Source organism: Eleginops maclovinus, chromosome 19 (genome assembly GCF_036324505.1).
Source record: "Eleginops maclovinus isolate JMC-PN-2008 ecotype Puerto Natales chromosome 19, JC_Emac_rtc_rv5, whole genome shotgun sequence".
Taxonomy (NCBI): Eukaryota; Metazoa; Chordata; class Actinopteri; order Perciformes; family Eleginopidae; genus Eleginops; species Eleginops maclovinus.
In genome coordinates this window covers 12,556,475-12,578,148 of record NC_086367.1, presented here as the reverse complement: position 1 = coordinate 12,578,148, position 21,674 = coordinate 12,556,475, and the positions used below count along the sequence as shown (strand labels likewise).

The following is a 21,674-nucleotide window of genomic DNA, read 5'->3' as shown; positions in this document are numbered from 1 at the left end:
TAATATATTAAGTTGTTGCATTATTATAATATGTATAACTGGACATGTTGAATGTAAAAGTTATTAGTGCTTTATTTCAGTGTATCTCTTTACTCCTACAGCTTTACTTGGGTTGGCTTCCATTATCCAGAAACAAATGTTTGGTTAATGTAATTTTGTGCTATTTAAATACCAACACATCTACCACATTTCTGATATGACCAAAGACTAAATAAATAACATTTCTGTAAATAATTAATTTTTTCATGTTTGATTGTCATTTGTTACAGTATGACTACTACATCTGTTTTGTTCAGGAATGTAAAGAAATATGATAACGTTTATTGTTAAGGACCATGATTCTGTAAAAGAAATGATTGAGATTGTAAAGTTAATTGCATGAACATAATGTTCAACAAGTTAACGTTTCATAAGACTAAACGATTAAGTTAGATTTGGCAAAGAAAGATCTGGAGCATAAATTTCCTACATGAGTCGAATACAAAAACAAGATCAAATGTCTCATAGATTTTCTTACACAAAAGTCAGCTGGCTATATTAACTTTCTACTGAAATGAACAACTTGGTTACTGTATAAAGAGACAGCAGCTGAGAAAAAGAGCCCGCCCATCACTCGGACAGGTTCGATCCCCAGTCATTGAGCTTCAGGATTATCTAACAGCCTCCTTCATCTCTTATCTCCAAATTAAACAAAGAACGTACAATGTTTCTCAGAATGTTTGTCCAACTTAATTTCATGGAAATGTGTGTTATTTGTGGCATTTTTGGTAGTATCTCAAGTGTATTGGAAACTGAGAGACATACACTGAAGTAAAATAGATACGTTTTATATATAACATGTTAAAACTAGGCCTATATCATTCAAATAGATGAATGAAATGCAAAAATAGACATTCTGCTCTTCTCTAAGTTTGTTTAAATCAACGTATTGTAGATCCTAGCTAGTGTAGTACGAGTTGGGTCAACCTAAGAAGGTCAGAATAATGAAATGCTGATTACAGAATAAGTTTATGACCACATTTGGTATATATTGCTGTATATCTGGAAGTACACTTTACCAATAAAGACACCAGTGGGGCACTGTTGAGTAATGTTTTGGTTCATTGTTTGAAGATAAACCAAACAGAATGTCAGATCTTGCAGTTATCCACAAGCGAGCTGGTAAACTTTTTTACTGTAATGAATGACTAAGTTAATGTAAAAACGACAGCAGCTGAGAATACTATTTTTCTATTCATAAAATCAAGATTTTACAGTGAAAAAAGAGCATGCCATTCACTCCTCCAGGTACAATTTCTAGTCAAAGAGCTTCAAGCCTTCATCCACTCTTATCCTTATATCAGAAAAAAGTTTTTACTATTTTATTATAATAGATATGTAACAAGACATATTTCAGTTGGGTGATATTTATTTATAAATTTTATTTATGTTATTTGCACCATGTATGTTAAGTTGTTGGAGGAGCACGAGATTTTCATTGCCAACATATACGCTGTATCTGCTGTGCATATGACAAATAAAACCTTGAAACCTTGAAACCTTGAAACCTAGAATGACAGAACTTTGCATTTTATCTATATTATTGTAGAATATGGCCGAAAAAACACTGACAGGGAAGGTCGGAACAATGTTTTGTTATATACGCGTTTAAAAACATCTGATATTCCTCACAACAGAGACTTGTCAAAATAAGACAAAAGGAAATCATTTAAAAATATTGCTAGACTGACTGACTTTCGGTAGACTATAACCACCACAAGGGGGTGTTGTTACCCTTTACATACCTATAGTCACTCGACCAAACGGATAGAAACTTAGATACTGAACATGTTATCAATTTGATGTTTTTCAATATTAATATTTCAATATTATTCTTTTCGTTTATAATGTCGTAATTAAAAAAAGACACCAAAATATTAACAACACGCACAACTCAGAATAAATAAATGAACCAGTGCATTCAAACAATAATTATAATGTAATGTTAACCTATAACTTGATACATGGTGTACAAATAAATAACGTAACATTTAATTTCACTTGAGGTTGCATATTTAATAGTTTTTGCTGTCTCGTATATGCCTCAGACAGTGAAAGCTATTGTAACGTACGGCAGCAGCAACTGAATGGAGCCGAGAGGAAGTGGCGGTTAATGCAGCTCCACACCTTTCCGGTGTAGCAGCACTGCGACCAGCTCGACTTAAAGGAGAAAGACGAGAGCTGGCTGTATTTATTGATACAGGAGGGGGAGATAGGAGGTATATTTCTTATATTTCAATTAACTGTTCATCTCAGAAAGACGCAAACCACACATTTTGTCACTGTCGCACGTATTTTGTATCTAGATATGGTTAGTTTTCAACAGCTAACAACCGTTATCTAGTTAGCTTAATGCTAGCTTGCTAGGAAACCAGCTAGCTTACGTTAGCTTGCTAGCCCTCTTTAGCAGCCATGAGCGGTGTCTTGCTAATTTGGCACGTCTGACCCTCCTCCTAAATCTCTTTTCAGGGGGCTAAGAAGTGGAGTTTCTTGGGTGGATACATGTGTTGCTGAGTCACAGAAGATTTCTTTTCGAAGACGTCCCTTACAGCTCGGTGAAGTTGCCCGGCGCGACGCTTGATGGACTAGCCGCAGAAAAGCTGCTTTTCTCCCCCAGGTAGCGGTGAAGAGAACAAGGGCGCACCCGATGAGGAGGACCGGACACCAGAAAGAACTCACAAGTAACGTGGCTTTTTCGAGGCCTTGTATACACAACTTGTGTGCTGTCTGCCGTTTTTAACCTTCACGGCGTGTCTTTGCCACACCGTTTTATGTTGATTTAGTCAACAAAATGAACGTCCTGCAACAGCTGCTGCCAAGTTCTTAGTGTAACAGTGCCATGTTGTGTATAGACCCTGCAAACATTGTCATACTCTGAACATAAATGTCCCAGCACTTAACAGGACGCACAGACTTTCAATGAAAACCCCTATAAGTACTGTTTGTTAGATTTTAACATGAGTGTGCGCTTTTGACTTTTCTCTCCGATATATGCTCTTCACTGAGTCATGTTATCACAAATAAGCCCTTAAACCGAAGCTACAGTTAAAAGTGAATAGTCATCAGAACGGAATCTGACATTTTTCTCGTTAGAAACAAAGTATTTATGTACAAGATTTCAAAATGGGGAAAGTGCTGTCTAAAATATTTGGCAACAAGGAGATGAGAATATTAATGCTTGGACTTGATGCTGCTGGAAAGACAACAATCCTTTACAAACTGAAACTTGGACAGTCTGTCACCACAATCCCCACAGTTGGCTTCAATGTGGAGACTGTCACCTACAAAAATGTCAAGTTCAACGTCTGGGATGTTGGAGGGCAAGATAAGATTCGTCCTCTGTGGCGACACTACTACACAGGCACCCAAGGGTTAATCTTCGTGGTGGATTGCGCGGACAGGGATCGCATCGACGAGGCAAGGCAGGAACTCCACCGCATCATTAATGACCGGGAGATGAGGGATGCCATCATCTTGATATTCGCAAACAAGCAAGACCTCCCTGATGCTATGAAGCCACATGAAATCCAAGAGAAGCTCGGATTGACCCGCATCAGAGATAGGAATTGGTATGTTCAGCCTTCCTGTGCGACCACAGGTGATGGACTGTATGAGGGCTTGACATGGCTAACATCAAATTACAAATCTTAATGATTGAGTGCTGACTGTTTTAGGTCAAAACTATAATAAAGTTGCAAGTAACAAATAACTTTTCAAAATGAGTATGGTTAAGAAAAAGTTGATTATTTCCCATTTATTTTTAATACTGTTTACCCCATGACTAATTTATCTTTAACTGGGTTTGCTGGCTTAAAGTTTGCTTCTACTCTGTAGCAAGGCCTTTTCACATTCATCATCTTGGGGCTTGCTTGATGAATTCTGAATTGATTGGTCCTAATGTTAAAGCCACAGAGATCACCGCCTTTGCCTATTCTTTTCCCTGTTCTTGTATAATTTTTCAAATGAAGTTTGTCTTCATTCAAGGACTAAAGCTTGTTTCAAGGCCCTTCATTCTCTGCTGCATCGAACTTGGATCTTTTTGTTCTTCTGAGGGGGAGATCTTAAATGTCATGTAGCATACTTGAAGGAATTTGGTATTTGTTTTAACACAATACTGTGATAGGTAATTCTTCTCGATGGTATTGACTGCTGCAATGGGGAAAATCAACATTGGTTTAATTTAATCGTCATCTGTCTTGACAAAGAAATAAAATAACATCAGATATGTTTTGTTACCCCCCCAATCCCCTTATGTGGGCTATATAATTTTCTGATTGACCTTCCGTTTCATGTCTTGATACCTAATTGTGCTGAATATTCAACAAATATGCCTCCTGTAACTCTTAAACATGCTTGTTGGGATTGCATTTTTGATTTTGGGTAACAAGTAGTCATTTGACTCAATCTTTCCAAAGGAATGTCATTCAGCTCTGAGCTCTCTCAATCTGATACCACAGTTGATTAGTGTCAGTATTGGGACATTATATGATAGCCTATATCTGTAGCATGAGTACGAAAGTACAGTAACCCCACACCAGAGTCCATCTGTCGTGCAGTCAGAGGGAGCTGTTTACTGGGGAATTGTAGAAGACACCCTGCAGTACAGCTCTTATTTTGACTGGGGGAACCATGTACAGAACAATGTCATTGTAATGTCTTATTAAAAAAGTGATTTTAAATCTGTTATGTCTGTTTGTTTGTTTTTTCATGGATTACATTCTCTTAGATCGACAAAGCCTGAGAGAGATTAAGCCATTTGGTTTTTTGTGAAAGTTTAATTTACTTGTAACTAATGGTTAAAAATAAAAACTATGAAGAGTGTTCAAAGTAGAAGTCTGCCGTGTTAGAATTCTCATGGGTTTAGAGCAATTGGGTAGATTCTTCATAAAGGGTTTATGTCCACCCTCAGACTAAGTTGCTGGCCTCAGTTCCCCTGCCAGTAAATGGGGGGGGGAAATGTACAAAACAGGAAGTCCCACTGCTGGTCTCTTTAGAACAACAGAGCCACATGAGAGTCGGAGGGGCAGCGGCGATATACAGACCATTTGTGAATTCTTTTTACATGTTGAGTGTTGGTTGGGAGCCATAGCTGAGTTGAATCTGAGCTGTCGGCTGTAACTTCCTGAATATGCTCTTGGTTGAGGCTGGCATTTGAAAGTGAGTCTGGGTTGTTTTGTCACTCGGTGAGAAAGGAATTCTTTTTAAATGGACTAATGTAAATAAGACTAAGATAACTCTGTAAAGAGGTAACAGTAACTAATAAGACCGATTATTGCTCTTATCGAAAGGAGAAACGCACAACCATATGTTGCACTCTTTCAAGTCACAAGTATAAAGAGTGTAATAAGGATAATAACCTTCATCTTGGTGTATATAACCTCTCAAAAGTGAATGTGCCAGAAAGATGAAGCCCACATCCTTTTGTGCTCTTTATTCCCCATTTCTTCTCTGCAAAAAATGCTGACGTAATGTAATTCTTGCTGCTGCTGAATAATCATTTCAGTCAAGGTATTTAAGTACAATACTCCTTTTAATAGTGAGTCAGTTTGACATTTTACCAGTATGCCAGACACAGTAATGTTTTAGTTTCCATTAAGTTGATTAACACTTGTGTTAGCGCTCTTGACAAAGACGGTATTAATGGCGATGAATAGTCTGAATACTGTGTTTAGGGATTCTTCCACTCAGCATACTGAAAGCCACTCTTTTAATGTTTAACACCTCCACATAAATAAATCTGGCACAATGTAATGCAACCTTCGCTCAAAAAGCACACAGGTTACAAGAATAGGATTCACACTATCTCTCAAGCATACAAGATAAGTATTACAGCATTCTCTCACAACCTGACACTATCGTACCTGTGTGTGTGTCTGTTCGTATGTATAGTCATTTAGTGTGTGGAAACTGGTGCTTAGCAAGTTGCCGTCGAGGCCTCAGGATGTTTGCTTTAGCACCACAGAGGTTTCCGTCACACAGGTCAGGTGACAGAAAGATACAGCTCCTCTGCCACGGAAGATGTTCCGCATCACCCACACACTTCTGGCAGCTGTGATTTAATGGCTCTATCAAAAAAAAAAAAACCTATGATTGTAATAATCAGACACAAACACTTCAAATATCCAGGCTTCTGGGGGTATTTGTAAATACTTTCCTTCAGCGAGAGCTTGGTCGAGGGCCTCCATTATATGCTGATGGCAGTTTAATTGGGCTATAATGGCCACTCTGGTTCCCACCACTTCATTACAACCATATGATTCTCACAGCTTTATTGGAAACACTGGAACCCCTGGTGCAAGGACAGCAAATGTTGGCAATGTTCTATGACCTCTCCTCTGTAAAAATGAGACCTCCTGGCCCTTCTCTCAACTCCCTCTGTGCCCGGCTGGAATTCCTCACACTTCCTGGGAGTAAAGGTCATCGAAAGGAAGCTCAGTAATGGGTGCTACGTATAATCAGTTTTATTATTGTGTCTAATGAGATCTAAGACAGCATTTACAAAGTGAGTATTAATATATGATTGTGTTCATAACAGCACTACGTTCATTTAGCATCTCACAAATGAAACGAAGAGCTTATTTCTGATCCATACCTTCCTTGTGTCATAATCTGTCATGTAAAAAGGAGATAGGCTGCAAGAGATTGGTTGCTTTAAGGTGTAAAAGTATGGACAGCCTTAAACCTGCAACCTGGTTACAGGAAATGGCATCCTGCATTGATTTCAAGAAAGTTGTAGCCTAATTAAAACTTACTTATTACGTACTGACTTATATAATCAGAGGGTAATCAAATAAATTCAGTGAAATATAGGGCAATATACTTATATATGTGATAAGCAATTCCTGGAAAGAGGTCAAACTGAAATGATTGAATATAATGAATTACCCCAGGCATTTTCAGAAACATTATTTAGTTATTTTAATTCATTTCTTTAGTTTTCTTATTTTCTATACATATAAACACACATTAAAGAGGCCTATACTTTTCAAAACTGTTATTAATATATCATATTTCTGCTATGATTATTTAGGGGTTCTTTAGATATATATGTAGGAATAACTGTACTTTATGTTAGTGTAAAGGAAATCAACGAGTAAAAAAAAAAGCTTTCACTAGTTTGCACAAGGATATCTCTGACAGAACGGATGTTTGTCGGGGCAGTTCCTATGACGACAGCATGATGGGATCACTGCCAGTGTCGCCTGATGTTTTTGGTATCACATAGGTGGCTGACTTTGCTGCATGTTTCCAGTCACTTCCTCTATTCTACATAGAAAGCGGAAGAGAGTAGAGAACTTGAAAGACACCCCACACTCTGTGAGCTCAGTTCTGCAATAATGGAACACACCTTTTTATGTTTTTATCCCTTTGTTGCAATAACAGCCCGGCCTTCATTAGTCAACTTGAGAAAGATTTAAAGCAGGATCACTGTGGTGAGTGGAAGGCTATATTACGGCTGCATGCCCGACATGCCTACAAACCTATAGCCTGAGTAATGTTTGTGGGTTTCAAGGGTGTGGTTTCGTCTTCTTCACTTGTCGTTACTTCCTCTTCACTGTGAGTGCAGGGTTATATTTGTGCAGGTAGCACGGATACAATACTTCTTGCTGACTGTGGGTTGTGAGTAGTCATTGCAGGCTTAAATTTGGCCTACAGTTGAACAGCCACACCCAGCTGGATAATCACTGTTGGATTTGTGATGCCTTTAGACACATATATTCATGTGCACATTGGGGAACTCTGTAATTACGGTGGTTTAGTTATCTGCCAAATAGGAGGGAACACCTACTGTAAACCACAGCTCACACAATTCAGTGGCTGCTTATAAGGACAGTAAAACAGCCTCTTTGGTTATGAAACCTCTATCTCTCTGTCCTCTGATTAAATCCTTCAATGGGTAGCCTCTTCAAGTGAGCTTTTGAATAATGAACTCACGCAGAGCACAGTGTGAAAGAAGTGCCGGAAGTTGAGAAACGTTTTTTTTAGGTTTCCTGCTGAGGTTACTGCTCTTGAATGCTACGCTACGTTGCAAACCCCTCAGTGCCCTACACACACTTACTCTTTTTTTGTTTATATTGTAGGCGTCACTTGAGTTTGTTTTCATTGTGTGCCAGGAAAGGTTTTGGTTATAAACTATTAGAAAAAGGATTGTGCAGTGGTATAAGCCAGTGGAATAAGGTTGAAAATGTGAAGCTCTGAAGTCCAAGGTGCACTCTGGGCATTGATCCAAAATACATTCCATTCATATCTGAAACTGAAGGTTACTTGCTGTGGTGAACTTACAAATTCAGAGAACCAGAAAATTATTATGAAAAGCTGAAGGTCCACACGACAAAACCAATTTGTTTTGAAACAATAGACAAAATGCTCATACAAGAATTAACTACATTATTAACAATACAGACCAGATGTGTTGGTTCAGTCTTACTGGTCTATAATCATGTTGGTTTTTCCAAAACATACAATTGAAGTCCCATTACATTTTTTTAAGCCTCTGGCTTCTATTGAAATTCCATTATGAGAAAAACCTGAAATGTGTCCACATGGTTTCTCTTGAGAATTGCAGGATGTCTGACACAGCTGTGTGAAAGTGCAAACCAGTCTGTCCTTGGACTCAACTGCTGTGTTTTCCCAGCTGTAACACACACAGAGATAATAAGGATTGAAGCTGAGTGTGGACTATCTTGCCTTCAGATGTAAGCAATGCTACAGTATAGTAAAGTGTGGGGGGGGGGGGGGGGGGGGGGGGGCGGGCAGGCGTTATATATGGTGCTGCAGCTGGAGGTCTATTGGCTGCCAAGAACAGGAAGTGCATCAGTTCCTTAAACACAATTAAATGAATTGGAGTTTTTATTTTACATTTTTCTGTAGAGTGTTGACCTTTGCCAACCATTTGGCATCTGTAATTTGGCTTAACATAACCTCAACACCCACAGAAACATATGGGTGACTCTAATACCAAGTTGTACAGTTACATAGACAGGAGTCATACACCCAGCAGCAGTATCCAGCAGCCACACATGTCTTCACTCACAGCCTGCACACAATGAGTGACACAGTGATAGAGATCCATGCAGAGCAACCTCAAAGGCCTCCTTCAGCAGCTTGCCACCACACTACCACGCTCCATGACTGACTACATCTGTATGTCTGACAGCAGCGCTGTAATTACAGTGGAGACAGTGTTTGGAGTGACATTGCGTCTGGATTAGACAACAGTTTTGGAGGAAACCTCAGATCTAAGGGAAGTCAGGCGCTGCTGCTCACACTACTGAGATATAATGACTCAGGAAAAGACCACGCTCACACACACACACATGCTTCACCCTCCCTTCTGCTGTTCTCCCCTCGGTGCTGGTCCGCCACACATCTTAATGATGACAAATACATCATTGCACTAAAGTGCCTCAGGGAAAGCAGTCACAGGCAAGTCTCCGCATAACCTGTGGTATTTCATGCAAGGGATCGATACACTATTTCATTTTTACTGATACCACGTTACCTACATAAATCACTGACATTATAACAAAGGTTTATTGTAAGAGTAAAGCCTCATACTGCATACAAAGACTAAAACGAGTTATCAATGCTCTTTAAATATACAGATAAACAATCACTGGTGTGTCAAAGTGCTAATATTGCTGTATTGTCATGAATTAAAGAAGGGGGGAATGTGCATAATATTCTCACAGTACTGGTTGTGTGTCCTCTCTCAACTGCAGCACAGCTGTCCTAACAGCACCCCCATCCATCCTCCTGTTCCCCTGCAGGGGGGGTGTGGTTGGGGTAGGGGGGGGGGTTGAGTCAGCATTGTGTTTCTATAAGCTAGTTGTCCCGTCGGGCTTTGCTTCACTGGCACCGTACCACCTCTTGCTTTTGAATCCACTGAACAAGAATGCCACTGATTATTAGCATTGTTGCATCTCATTATTGAAGAAGCTGCAGAACTAATCACCTGCTTTATTTTGGAACAGAGCCATTTGTGCAGCATAAAGGCCCAGTTTGTAATGTGAAATGTGATCTGTGTGCCTAAAAGGGACTATGAGGCACCTATGCAGGATCAGAGAAGTTACACAATCATGCTGGATTCTTCTATTATTCTATTTTTAATCAGCCCAGTTTGATGTCTATTCTTGAGCCACTCCCTAATAGTTAGCGAGAAAATTAGTCTCCCTTTCTGGAACAGTGTCTCTTGGCTCCAGGCAGTGTGAGGATGGTGACACAAAGGATCTTCTGTGTCATTTGGCTGTGATGCAGCAGAGTGGTGCAAACACCAAACAGGCGGCCTGGGGTCAGACTGTCCTCCACCCAGCTGGTTTGGAGGGCCACTGCACTGCTCCCTCATGTTTCCTTGTTTTCAAAGAACCAGGGGGGATGCAGGTGCATTACTGAGTCCATGGAGATGTTATTTACCAGGAATACTGTCCAGCAGTTAAATATGTCTAGTGTTATATTGCACATGAATCTCAGAGATCATAGTAAGACTAATCACACACAACTTCAACACATTACATCATCCTTCCATAGTCACTAAACAGCCTGGGTACAAAAGAGGGGACTATGTGGCTTTTTCAGCTATTTATGAGGACTTTAACCATGTTTAACCTACTGCAGGTTTTCCACACAGGAAAGAGTTATTTCTACAAATAGCACCATCTGTTGGCAGAAGACGCCCCCATTCTGTCTTGGTGCATGCAGGATGTACGCCACATGTTGAGTGATGAATTTGTATCGCTTTTACAGAATACACTGTAACGGTTTCACTGTGGGCTGTCCTCATTTAGCCTCCTGTATTCCCCTGTAGTGTTAGCCTCATTAGCCAAGCACAAAAATACTATAACTACATAATTTCAAGTTAACATTTTAATAAAGAAGATAGCACTGGAGAGAATGGAAAACATATTCTAAATGGCTTGACTGGGAGAGCTATGGGTGGGGAGGAGGATGAAATGTTGATGCAGAATCCCCCTCTAATCTCCCCAATATCCCCTCTGGGTACTGTCCTCGCCACATGGGGGACATGAAGTTAATACCAGCTTTAAAACAAATTAATTAGCCGGGTATATATCCTGGTCTGATTGTTGCAGTCCAGCTGGACTAGGAAGAAGTGAGAGGGCAGATAAGGACCACAGGGGGTGATCATCTTAAATGATCTGCCGTAGTAATTTAAGTAACTGTAAAAGAGAAGAAGAAAAAAGACAATTAATCTCACTTTATCCCTTTTGTGTTAGGCCATATCATTGATTTAGGCCAACAGGGATCCACGGCTGAGATTATTTAACCATGATTCCTACCTCTCCGTTTCTCTACCTTACATTCACAAGCACCTGTGCGGAATGTGTTGATTATATATCCATCAGTTGGGAAAGGAAGGACTTTATTTGTTTATGTACATGTTTTCAGATGAGCAACTTCCTATAATGTTGTATTTAAACAATGAGGATTTACCATTAATGAAATGTATTTAATCCTAAAGCATCTGCTGATTATGTGTTTATATTACTTTATAATTCTCTTTTGACACAGTTCACATGTTGGATAATTAAAGGTTCCATTTTTTACAAAATAACAATACAATCTGGAATATTCATGGCTCTCAGACACTAAGCCATCAGAGATGTTTGAGTTGCAGCAGATTTCGTGAAAACAGGTCAGCTTTGCACTAATGATTGATGCATGTAGTACATAATCAAACTTGAGTCCACATTGCATTATTTTATAAAGTGATTTGGGTATTTAATAGGACCTTCAGTGTCAACCCGACCCCGTCAACTTGAGTATTAACATTTTTATTTGGTCTGAGCATTGGAGGCCACCCTGCTCATTACACTACAGCTCTCCTGTGTAAACAGAGCACAGCATGAAAGGCTGTGAGGGGCCCCTGCATGCCTGTGGGAGTGCGGGGCGTACTTCATGGTTTATGCTTGAAAAAGAGCCGTAATCTTTCAGCTAATCTGGGGCTTGGGGTGGAATTCCCCTTGCATTGAGGGCAAAAGCTTTTTAGGTTTTTTTTTAATATAATTTGGCAAGCAGAAACATAAGAATAAAGGAATTTTAGTCATTATTTATTTTCTCAGATCTCTCATTGTAAAGTTAAAATAGTGTTTTAATAATAATAATAATAATAATTCTAAACTTAAAATAGTTTTGTTTTGATATAACCATATTGGTCCTCACTAGTCAAATGAATGGGTTTTATTGCACAGACAACATTTACACAAAGTTAAATTATTTGTATTTAGTTAAAGCAACTATTGCCCCCTAGTGCTCCAAATCAGTAATCTGTGAATGTACATGCCTCATCTGCTTATTTCTAGGAGTAGGGCAACTTTATCAATCAAATTTGTGACTGTACATTACCCTAATGTTATACCTGCAAACATGCATATTGAACCATTCACATCAGAAAAAGGCAGTGCTCCAAAGCAAAAGCACAGCACGTCTAATGTTTATTTTTGCTGCAGTTTACTGAGCTTTAAAATCAAACTTTCCCTGTCTTTTGCATTTAAAAGGTTAACCAAAAACAAAAAAACAAACAAACACCACGAAACCATGGCTCAGTACAATTCTGCTCAGCCTGTGATCCAGTCTAGCTTAAACAACATTATTCTTTAAAGTTAAGGACAGGCTGGATAGTCTTTCATTTCTCTGCTTGCCCATTTCTGCCATCTACCTTCACAGCCCTCCAATTACAGACCACTGGAACTCCTGATAATATCTCATTGTGTTTTTAAGTGTATGTAAAAAACATTTTCACAATGGATTCACTTTTAATTTTTACTCCAATCATCAGGTATGTTGTTTAGTGATATATTCAAAACATATATTTCTTAAAAATAAAAAACATTACAGAGAGTGCAGGAATTGAGATACATCAAATATAAACAGGTACAAAATGAAGTATGATTTCCATAGGCTATTAGGGTACCATACTGATTACTGTGGACACAAACTCAGACTTTTCTTCGGATGTGCAGGATGTGGATGTCTGGACTACTAAACTCTGGGTCTTGCTTTTCTGAAGGGATCTCCTCACAGTTGAAGTTTCTTTGCAGCAACTACAAGATAGCGCAAAAGATCACGATGATTTACTGAGAGGTGATGACATACATCTCAACTTATAATTACTTATTTACCTGTTTATTAGTATTTACAAATGGAACACACAGTTGGTCGCTCACCTCAAAAAACTGCTTTTCCACTTTTGGGTTGACACCTTCTGTGCGTTGCTCATAGCAGCAAATAATGCAGGTTTCTGGCCCCGAGAGCAGCTTCAAGCTCTCCACCAAAGGAACAATAGACTGTGTGGAAATGTATTATAAGTCACAAAGAAAAATACAGGGCTACAGTTGTTGGTTATGTTCTGCAATGAAGGTGATACAGCAGAGTTTCATAAATAGTCAATAGTCTAAAGTAAAAGGCCAAATTAAAAGTCAATTACCTGCTCATAATAGATGCAATCAGCCATAAGGACATAATGTGGGGGCGGTCGGAAGTCGGACACATCTTCACCCCTTTTAAGGAGAGCAGAAATCAAGCAGTTGTCTTGCGATGTGTTGAACATGCAGCATGGGTTATATGACTGAAATACAAATAACAAAATTCAAGTACAAACCATTTCAGTACCTTGGCAGTAACTGATCCACTTTTAATTAGAGCCTGGTTTTCCTGGATGTTCAACTTCAGGAGGGTCTGCAAGTCGTCCAGGTCTGTCACAGTGACTTCAGCTCTATGGGATTCATTACATATTGAAAAAAATCTTTTACTAGTATGTTTGTTATTAGTTCATAACTCAAAAGCAATGGGTAAAAAGCTAGTTAGTTGCTAAATAGTAACACGTTGGTGATACAATACTTGTATAATAATATTTAAACAATTAAGTATAATTTTAACTCAGATTCTAAGTAAGTTATCTCACCCTAGTGTTGCTGCCATCAGCCCTACAACTCCTGTCCCAGCTCCTAACTCCACCACAGTCCTGCCAGCCCACACGTTCACTCCTGAGGACGGATCATAGAACTGCTTCGTCTCTAAATATTTGGCCAGGACAATAGCTGCATCCCAAACCACACAACCAACATCTCCTAAGTAGCATTGCTTCACTTTTAGGGAAAGACCGTCGTTTTTCTCAATTTCTCTAACAAAATAATCGCTCTCTTCTGCATCAGCCGCCATATTGGCAGCTGCGGGAAGAAGTCGGTGATTTCCGGTGACAGTTATTTTCAGAATAAAAGCATGACTTAAACAAATCAGAAAAAAGTGCACTGACTGAATTTTATTTTAAACTATTTGTGTTACAAGAACCAATGATGTGCAAATTGCAAGTAGACTATTCATTCATTTACAATATGGCACAACTATTAAATACATAAATAAATATCTTATTTGAAATGTTACCTTTTGTTTTTATGACTTCTTTCTTTATATTTCTTTACTTATGTTTTATTTATTTTTAAACTCTGATGTCAATGTTTTATGTTTATATAATGTTTGATGTACATATATATATATATATTTTTTCTTCCATAAAGTCAGTCAGTAGTCTTGGTGAAACAATCTATCGTAACTGTGTGCAAATAATGCATGCTAGGATCTAACATGATCGCGCGCTCATTTGGCAAGTACGTCGTACCTTCGGTGTGGCGGGTTTTGGTAGCTTCCAGTCGGACTTCTTCCATTCCACATTTTGGCTGTTCGTAGCATAACGTTTAAAATATGTATTAATACGTTTGTCTATTTAGGTCCATTAATCTGACTTTGCCAGGTTTTAAAATGTTTTCTAGCAGCACAGAGGAGGTAGGTGTCACCCCAGAATGCGGACAAACATGCGGGGTGTCCCCAAATGACCGAAGCGGAGTGAATGAAACTACCTCGTATGGTCCCCCTTCAACTTCCTCCAGCTCATCCCACCAGAGTTTAAGGGAAGGCAGTTCGAGCTCCAGCCATGGCCTATCTCTTCCCCGGATGGCCTCAGGTGATGATAGCCGTAGCAGTTAAGCTAGCACCAATGTTAGCATCTTTTACTTTTACAACAATGCGTTAAAAAACGAGGTAAGAGACTGTCAACAGTCAGTGGACGGCTCTTAACATGGTTTCACTTATAATATAAAAAACACTCAAATACATTAAAAATAGGTGTCCTACTTCACCTGTGTAGTTTGAAAATTCTGCATTGATTTGGAGTCAATGGGTTACATAACATGTAAGCTTATGAAATACATCGAGAATTTTCTACAAAGAAAGCAGAATCTTAATATAGTATTCGTATGAAATAGAATAGACCTTGAAATACAATAAATACATATCTAATATGGAATGGGACTCAATAGGTCACATGAATTGGATGATACTGGTATTGGACAGAAGATATTTCAACAACAGCAGTGCTGAATTTTTATTCAAATACTTATATTTTGTCTCGTCAAAGGTCAGCTCCATCACAGTTTCACGTTAGGCAAGACCAGTTCATCAGTGCTTGCAACTACCTCGGACAGCTCCTCCCTCCGCAGCCGTGGAGGTACCCCGAAACTCTGGAGGACCGCGGGGTCTGCTGGGGCCACTGGCATACACCCAGCACGGACACCACTGACTGATCACACTGGTACTTAAACCGTTGATAATGTTTGACCATGTCAACAAGACTGAAGCTGTGATTCTGATTCTAATTTATGTATTTTTGCAGTAACAAGCTGTTCCTCTGCTACATCAACCTCTGGTGCCTCTGTGATTGTGGCAGTGGTTGAAGGCCGTGGTTTGGCCAGGGGTGAGATTGGCATTGCTAGTCTCAACTTGAAATGCCCAGAGCTCATACTCTCACAGTTTGCAGACACTGGGGCGTATGCCAAGGTAATGTCTCTAACTTACAGGCTAATTTGGCTGGACATCATGGCTACACTCAGCACAGACTCATAACATAGAAGAAACTTTTGTCTCTGTCATCTGTTAATCTTTTGTAGGTCATCACTAAGATTCACATATTGGTGCCACTGGAAATACTGATGCCAGATACAGTCAGTGAGAAGGGGAAAGGGACCAAGCTGTTCAACCTCATCACAGAGAACTTCCCGGTACCTGTGCAGAATAGTTGTTATGAGTCAAACACACACTTTATTCAAACAAATACCCCCTTTGAAAGAAGATAGTAGACCATGCTTATTCACTCACTTATACAGTACTTGGTTGGTACCCTGGCCAGAATAATCTGATTCAGGATGTTATCCAGAGAATCATAAAAATATGATTGAATGGTGCTAAAACATACTGGATTCCCTTGATTTAAAAAGTATTACAATCAAAACTCTTCAATTAGCATATCATATATCCCTGTCCCTTAAAAACATTATTACAAAAATAAGTATCTGTGTGAGCTCTCTTCTTACATGATAATGCCTTTTTTTCACTTCTTTACCATGAGTGCAAAATAAATAGCATTTCCAAGGATGTTTGCAATAACTCCGATATTCGAAATGTGCTACTTTTATTTATTACAATATTATGATGTTTGTTTGTCAGGGTGTGGCTTTCACTGCTATCCAAAGGAAGTACTTTAATGAGAGGAAAGGACTGGAGTACATTCAGCAGCTGTGTGCTCCAGAATTTGGCACGGTCCTCATGGAAGTGCAAGCTAAGTACGTCACTGAGTACATCAATGTATAGAAGCAGATGTACTGAAACAATATTTATTTAATACCAAATGTCATGATTTGTTCAGGTATTATTGCCTAGCAGCAGCAGCTGCTTTGTTGAAATATTTGGAGTTCATCCAGAACTCTGTCTACGCTTCCAAGTCTCTCAAAGTGAGCTTTAAAGGTAGTGAGCAGACAGCAATGATTGACTCAGCATCTGCCACTAACTTGGAGCTGGTGGTCAATAACAGAGATCACAGGTAAGAGAGCGAGACTGTCGAAGAATCTTTTAAATGTGCAGTGCTTTTATTATCATGTTCATTAAGTCATCCGTCTGCTTATCTGTGTATAGGAGTGAGCATACTCTTTTAGGCGTACTTAACCACACTAAAACGCCTGGTGGAGCTAGAAGGTTGCGCTCCAATATTCTGGAGCCTCTGGTTGATGTGGACACCATCAACATACGCTTGGACACCATACAAGAGCTGCTGCAGGATGAGGAGCTCTTCTTTGGCCTGAAGAATGGTCAGGAATAACCACAAACACTTTTTAATGATACATTAAAAATTCATGTGCATACTAAAGATGGGAATATGACACTGTTTTTGAATGTCTGTTCTTTTGCACAGCCATAGGTCATTTCCTTGACATTGACCAGCTGCTCTCTGTTCTCGTCCAAATCCCGAAGCAGGAAACGGTACGTTCATAGCAGTGGAATGTGTGTGAAAATGTTTAGCTTTGAGATACCAAACTATGTGTGAAATATTGGTCTGGCTTTCACTTTTAAACTTTTCAGTTCTGTATTCCTGCAGGTTCAGGTTGCTGAAGCAAAAATTACTCACGTCATTCAGCTGAAACACACGTTAGACCTAGTGCCACGTTTACGGGTTTGTGAAATGGGTTTGAAAATCATGCTATAGCCATTAAGAGAATGATGAAGTTAGTAAATAAGCATTTTCCCTTTCCGAACAGTTGGTGTTAAAGAACTGCAACACGGCTCTGCTCAAGGCATACAGCACTTCCCTGGAGGACAACAGGTACCACATTTTGTGACTTTGTTTTATATTCATGTACTACAGACTTCTTACACTCAATATTTCTGAGTCCTCCTCAGGTTTGACATGATGCTAGAGCAGATCAAGACAGTGATAAATGATGATACTACCTACCTGAAGGGCAGCCTGAACATGCGCACCCAGAAGTGCTATGCTGTCCGCCCCAACATCAACGAGTTCCTCGACATCGCACGCCGAGCTTACACTGAGATAGTGGACGACATCGCAGGTGTGTAATAGGCTGTTCAGTTGATATATTTGCCTTACAATTAGGGCTGCAACTATGAATTACTGTCATTATCAATTATCTGCCAATTATTTCTGTATTTGTTCCGTTCTATACTCTTTATTTTTAAATACTGAAACACGTCCATTCCAGATTTTAAAGATATTATGTGATTATTTAAATCAAAACTTAAATATATTAGTTTTTTAATATATATATTTATTCTACATATTTGGGAGGCTGAAAAAGTATAAAGTATTCAAACAACAAAACCCCTCCTCAAAACCCATCCCTTGAACTCTGTCTATCCTTAAGCCCCCCTCCCCCACCCCCTAAACCAACTTCCTCTTGGTTGCCTTTTTTATTTTTCTTATTTTACTTTACTTTGTTTTGTTTGTTTGTTTTGCTTGTCCTTGTTTGTCCACCCTCCCTCAGACTGTAAAGCACCTTTGAGTTCCTGAAAAGTGCTTTATAAATATAATTTATTATTATTATTATTATTATTATTATTATTATTATTAATAAAACACTTTGAATGCTGCACAGGCCTGGTGAACCAGATGGGGGAGAAATATGGTTTGCCAATGCGTACCAGCTTCAGCACAGCTCGAGGCTTCTTCATTCAGATGAAGCTTGAAGGGTTGGTGTTGCCTGAAGGGAAACTCCCCGCAGAGTTCATCAAGGTAAGTCCACTAAAGTTAAAGAGGGAACAGAGTAAATAAGAACAGAGGAAATGCTGTTTTTTTACTTTTGAAAGAACACAAAAGCTGGATTTCATCATCTGCCTCCGCAGGTCACCAAGCACAAGAACAACTATGGCTTCACTATTGCTGACATGATGAAGATGAACGACCGCTGTGATGAGGCCCTGAGGGAGATCTTCCATATGTCCTATGTGTGAGGAGATCATGATCATATTACTCCCAAATGTTCGCAGTAGTGTGTTCTTTTGTGGGCAGTTTTCATCTCAACAGCTGATTAAGATCCATGTATTATGTTCTACCTTTTATCCAGCAGAGGGCGCTGTTTGTTAGCTATTTTTCCTTCAGTGTTTTACCCCTGCAGCATCTAACCTGTCTCCACACAGGGTGACATGTCAGCTGCTAGGCACTGTCCACGAGCACATTCACTGCCTTTACAAGCTCTCTGATGCCGTTTCCATGCTGGACATGTTACTGTCACTGGCCAACGCATGCACCATCTCAGACTATGGTTAGTATCGATCACCTTTCTGACTTCCACTCTCAATTCAGTCAAACTCAAATGAACCTTGCAGGAGGCTGATTTGTTGTCTTAAGGAGTGCTGTGTGCACAAAAGTCAGCACCCTGCCAATGTCACACAAGACCGTCAGACACTGCTCCACTGAGCTGGCAGCTCTGCTGGCATCAGGTTTTTTCTTTGTGGGGTCGTGGGCAGCACCAGCACGATCAGCCACGTGGGTGGTGAGCGCTGGGGCTCAGCTGTCTGAAAGTGTATCTCCATATACATGTGCTGACTGCCTACCCCCCTCTATCCCAGCCAGCCTGTACTCAGATTACCCCTTGTTACATAAGTGTGCACTGGTGCGCTGTATTAACCCAGACAAATCTCCCCAGCAGAGGAGCTAACTGGCTGTACCCACTGCACACTCCTCTTAAAAATCTGCTTTATTATCCTGTCACAAACCTTTCAGTTAAACAACCAGCGACTGCTTATGTAAGAATGTAATTATGTAGATGAATTCACATTAATTAACTCACAGTGTACTGGCAGGATCCCATGGACATGCATGGAAGAGAGTTATTATTTGAATAATAAACTAACAAGTAGAGGTCATTTTCATTGTTCCTTTTCTTTCTGCTGCGTCTGCCAGTGCGCCCAGAGTTCACAGACACGCTGGCCATCAAGCAGGGTCGTCACCCCATTCTGGAGCGAATTGTTGGACAGCAGCCCGTATCGAACAATAGCTACATCTCCGAGGGCAGCAACTTTGTCATCATCACTGGGCCCAACATGAGCGGCAAATCCACCTACCTCAAGCAGGTGGCGCTGTGTCAGATCATGGCTCAGATAGGTCAGCCTCGCAGGAATCTGGAATGTTGAAATGCACAGTGCCAGGAATTGCTTTGACTTTTTGAGTAACGCCCTTACGTTATTATTTATTCCAGGCTCCTTTGTCCCTACTGAGTATGCATCTTTTCGTGTTGCTGATCAGATTTTCACCAGGATAGGTGTGGATGATGATTTTGAAACAAACTCTTCCACCTTCATGTTGGAAATGAAGGAGGTATGTTTGTATTTTATCATCAGGACTCTAACGTCACATTCTGTAACAACACACAAAGTGAAATAAATAATGATCAACTGCTTATTTACTCCCCAAAGATGGCTTACATAATCCACAATGTAAGTGACAGGTCCCTGATCATTATAGATGAGTTGGGGCGGGGTACCAGTGCTGAGGAAGGCATCGGCATCTGCCACACCGTTTGCGAGTTCCTCCTTAGCCTCAAGGTAGTACGCATACAGTCCTGCACTGACATTCCTTTTCTATAAAATGGAAACCAGATCAATCTGATTCCTATGCGCCCTAATAACAACTTGTCAGTTGAAGTACACCTCTTAGGTCAACAACAAAGAGGTAAAGTCAATACAGGAATACCGTGTGTTTAATTCTTTAAGGTGTGCTGTTTCCTGGGTGTTTGCAGGCGTTCACTCTGTTTGCAACACACTACCTCGAGCTGTGCCATCTGGAGTCTCTGTATCCCAACGTGGAGAACCAGCACATGGAGGTCCAGCACACACGCAGTGCTGACACCGGTGCAGAGAGCGTGGTGTACACGTACTTGCTAAATCGAGGGTGCTCTGAAGAAAGACACTATGGTACAGAGTCAATAAAATCGGAATACAATCCTGATGAAACTGTTCAAAGACATTTCTCACTGCTTGTTTTGGTTCTTCTAGGTCTGAGAGCAGCAGAAATGACTGCACTTCCTTCAAACATAATTCAAGAGGCCAAAATAATTGCCTCCAAAGTTAGCCAGCAGCTTTTGGTATGGTTCATGAAGATTTGCTGTTGCTATTGTTTGACCATCTTAGGTGCCTCGACCTGTAATGTGTCGCTTGTACTTACTGTACATGCTTTTAAACTGCACAAGCTTAATTTTGCAACAAGCTTTAATTTACCATAAACAAATATTTGACCTTGAGAGAGTCGAATACTTTGGCTTGGCATGGCATGACAGACAGGCACAAATATTTTTGCGTCCAATAAATAATCCTGCTTCACATCAGAGTGCTGAGCAAAGACACTATACCCTAATGATGTGGTTTATTATTGCTCCAGGCCAAACATCACAGTGATCCGGAAACACAGAGGCAGAGAGCTGTGTACCACCTGGCCACCCGCCTCCTGCAGACTGCCAGGAACTCCAGACTGGACCCCGACAGCTTGCGTATGTATCTGAAGGGCCTGAAGAAGCAATATGAGGCAGAGCTACAGGCCGCAGAGCCCCCAGCGTCCATGGACACAGAGGAGGAATGACTGATTCATCCTGACGCAGTCATTGTCACAAAAGAAAATGTCAATGTTTGATTATCATTACTTGACATATAGTGTTTAAGAGTTACTTATTTGATATTAAATGGTTTTCTCTCTAATCCAGTGTTTCTTTTTAGTCTGTCAATCAATAACAATAATTATCCACTTAGTGCCCAACAACACCCTTTACATGTTGTAAAATTACTGT

At 40.0% G+C, this 21,674-nt stretch overlaps 3 protein-coding genes across 3 annotated transcripts; 2 read left to right on the top strand and 1 right to left on the bottom strand.

Moving 5' to 3' along the window:
• The first annotated feature begins 2,911 nt into the window (after positions 1-2,911).
• arf6b (ADP-ribosylation factor 6b) lies at positions 2,912-3,927 on the top strand. Its single transcript, XM_063908689.1, has one exon. It carries the CDS (start codon positions 3,163-3,165, stop codon positions 3,688-3,690), a length of 528 nt encoding a protein of 175 aa, XP_063764759.1. The 5' UTR covers positions 2,912-3,162; the 3' UTR covers positions 3,691-3,927.
• Positions 3,928-12,257: 8,330 nt separating this feature from the next.
• Positions 12,258-14,254, bottom strand: vcpkmt (valosin containing protein lysine (K) methyltransferase). The gene is made up of 5 exons (XM_063908127.1): positions 13,958-14,254; positions 13,655-13,768; positions 13,481-13,553; positions 13,221-13,340; positions 12,258-13,097 (listed from the first exon to the last, which is right to left on the bottom strand). The coding sequence occupies exons 1-5, from the start codon at positions 14,212-14,214 to the stop codon at positions 12,993-12,995; spliced, it is 669 nt and encodes a 222-aa protein (XP_063764197.1). The 5' UTR covers positions 14,215-14,254; the 3' UTR covers positions 12,258-12,992.
• Positions 14,255-14,716: 462 nt separating this feature from the next.
• Positions 14,717-21,585, top strand: msh4 (mutS homolog 4). The gene is made up of 20 exons (XM_063909177.1): positions 14,717-15,013; positions 15,467-15,640; positions 15,722-15,885; positions 15,996-16,106; positions 16,552-16,667; positions 16,751-16,924; positions 17,017-17,189; positions 17,294-17,361; positions 17,477-17,551; positions 17,637-17,701; positions 17,779-17,948; positions 18,492-18,628; positions 18,739-18,842; positions 19,033-19,157; positions 19,799-19,999; positions 20,094-20,212; positions 20,311-20,439; positions 20,634-20,808; positions 20,890-20,978; positions 21,272-21,585. The coding sequence occupies exons 1-20, from the start codon at positions 14,812-14,814 to the stop codon at positions 21,467-21,469; spliced, it is 2,769 nt and encodes a 922-aa protein (XP_063765247.1). The 5' UTR covers positions 14,717-14,811; the 3' UTR covers positions 21,470-21,585.
• Positions 21,586-21,674: the final 89 nt, after the last annotated feature.

What these genes read in the sequence shown, in the direction of transcription:
- arf6b (XM_063908689.1), top strand. Translation starts at nt 3,163, where the DNA reads ATGGGGAAAGTGCTGTCTAAAATATTTGGCAACAAGGAGATGAGAATA.
- vcpkmt (XM_063908127.1), bottom strand. Translation starts at nt 14,214, where the DNA reads ATGGCGGCTGATGCAGAAGAGAGCGATTATTTTGTTAGAGAAATTGAG. An exon ending in CTGATGGCAGCAACACTAGG is followed by an intron (nt 13,769 to 13,957) that starts GTGAGATAACTT and finishes TGAATCCCATAG; the next exon opens with AGCTGAAGTCACTGTGACAG. An exon ending in ACTGCCAAGGTACTGAAATG is followed by an intron (nt 13,554 to 13,654) that starts GTTTGTACTTGA and finishes TCTCCTTAAAAG; the next exon opens with GGGTGAAGATGTGTCCGACT.
- msh4 (XM_063909177.1), top strand. Translation starts at nt 14,812, where the DNA reads ATGTTTTCTAGCAGCACAGAGGAGGTAGGTGTCACCCCAGAATGCGGA. An exon ending in TCTTCCCCGGATGGCCTCAG is followed by an intron (nt 15,014 to 15,466) that starts GTGATGATAGCC and finishes GTCTCGTCAAAG; the next exon opens with GTCAGCTCCATCACAGTTTC. An exon ending in CTCATGGAAGTGCAAGCTAA is followed by an intron (nt 16,668 to 16,750) that starts GTACGTCACTGA and finishes TGATTTGTTCAG; the next exon opens with GTATTATTGCCTAGCAGCAG.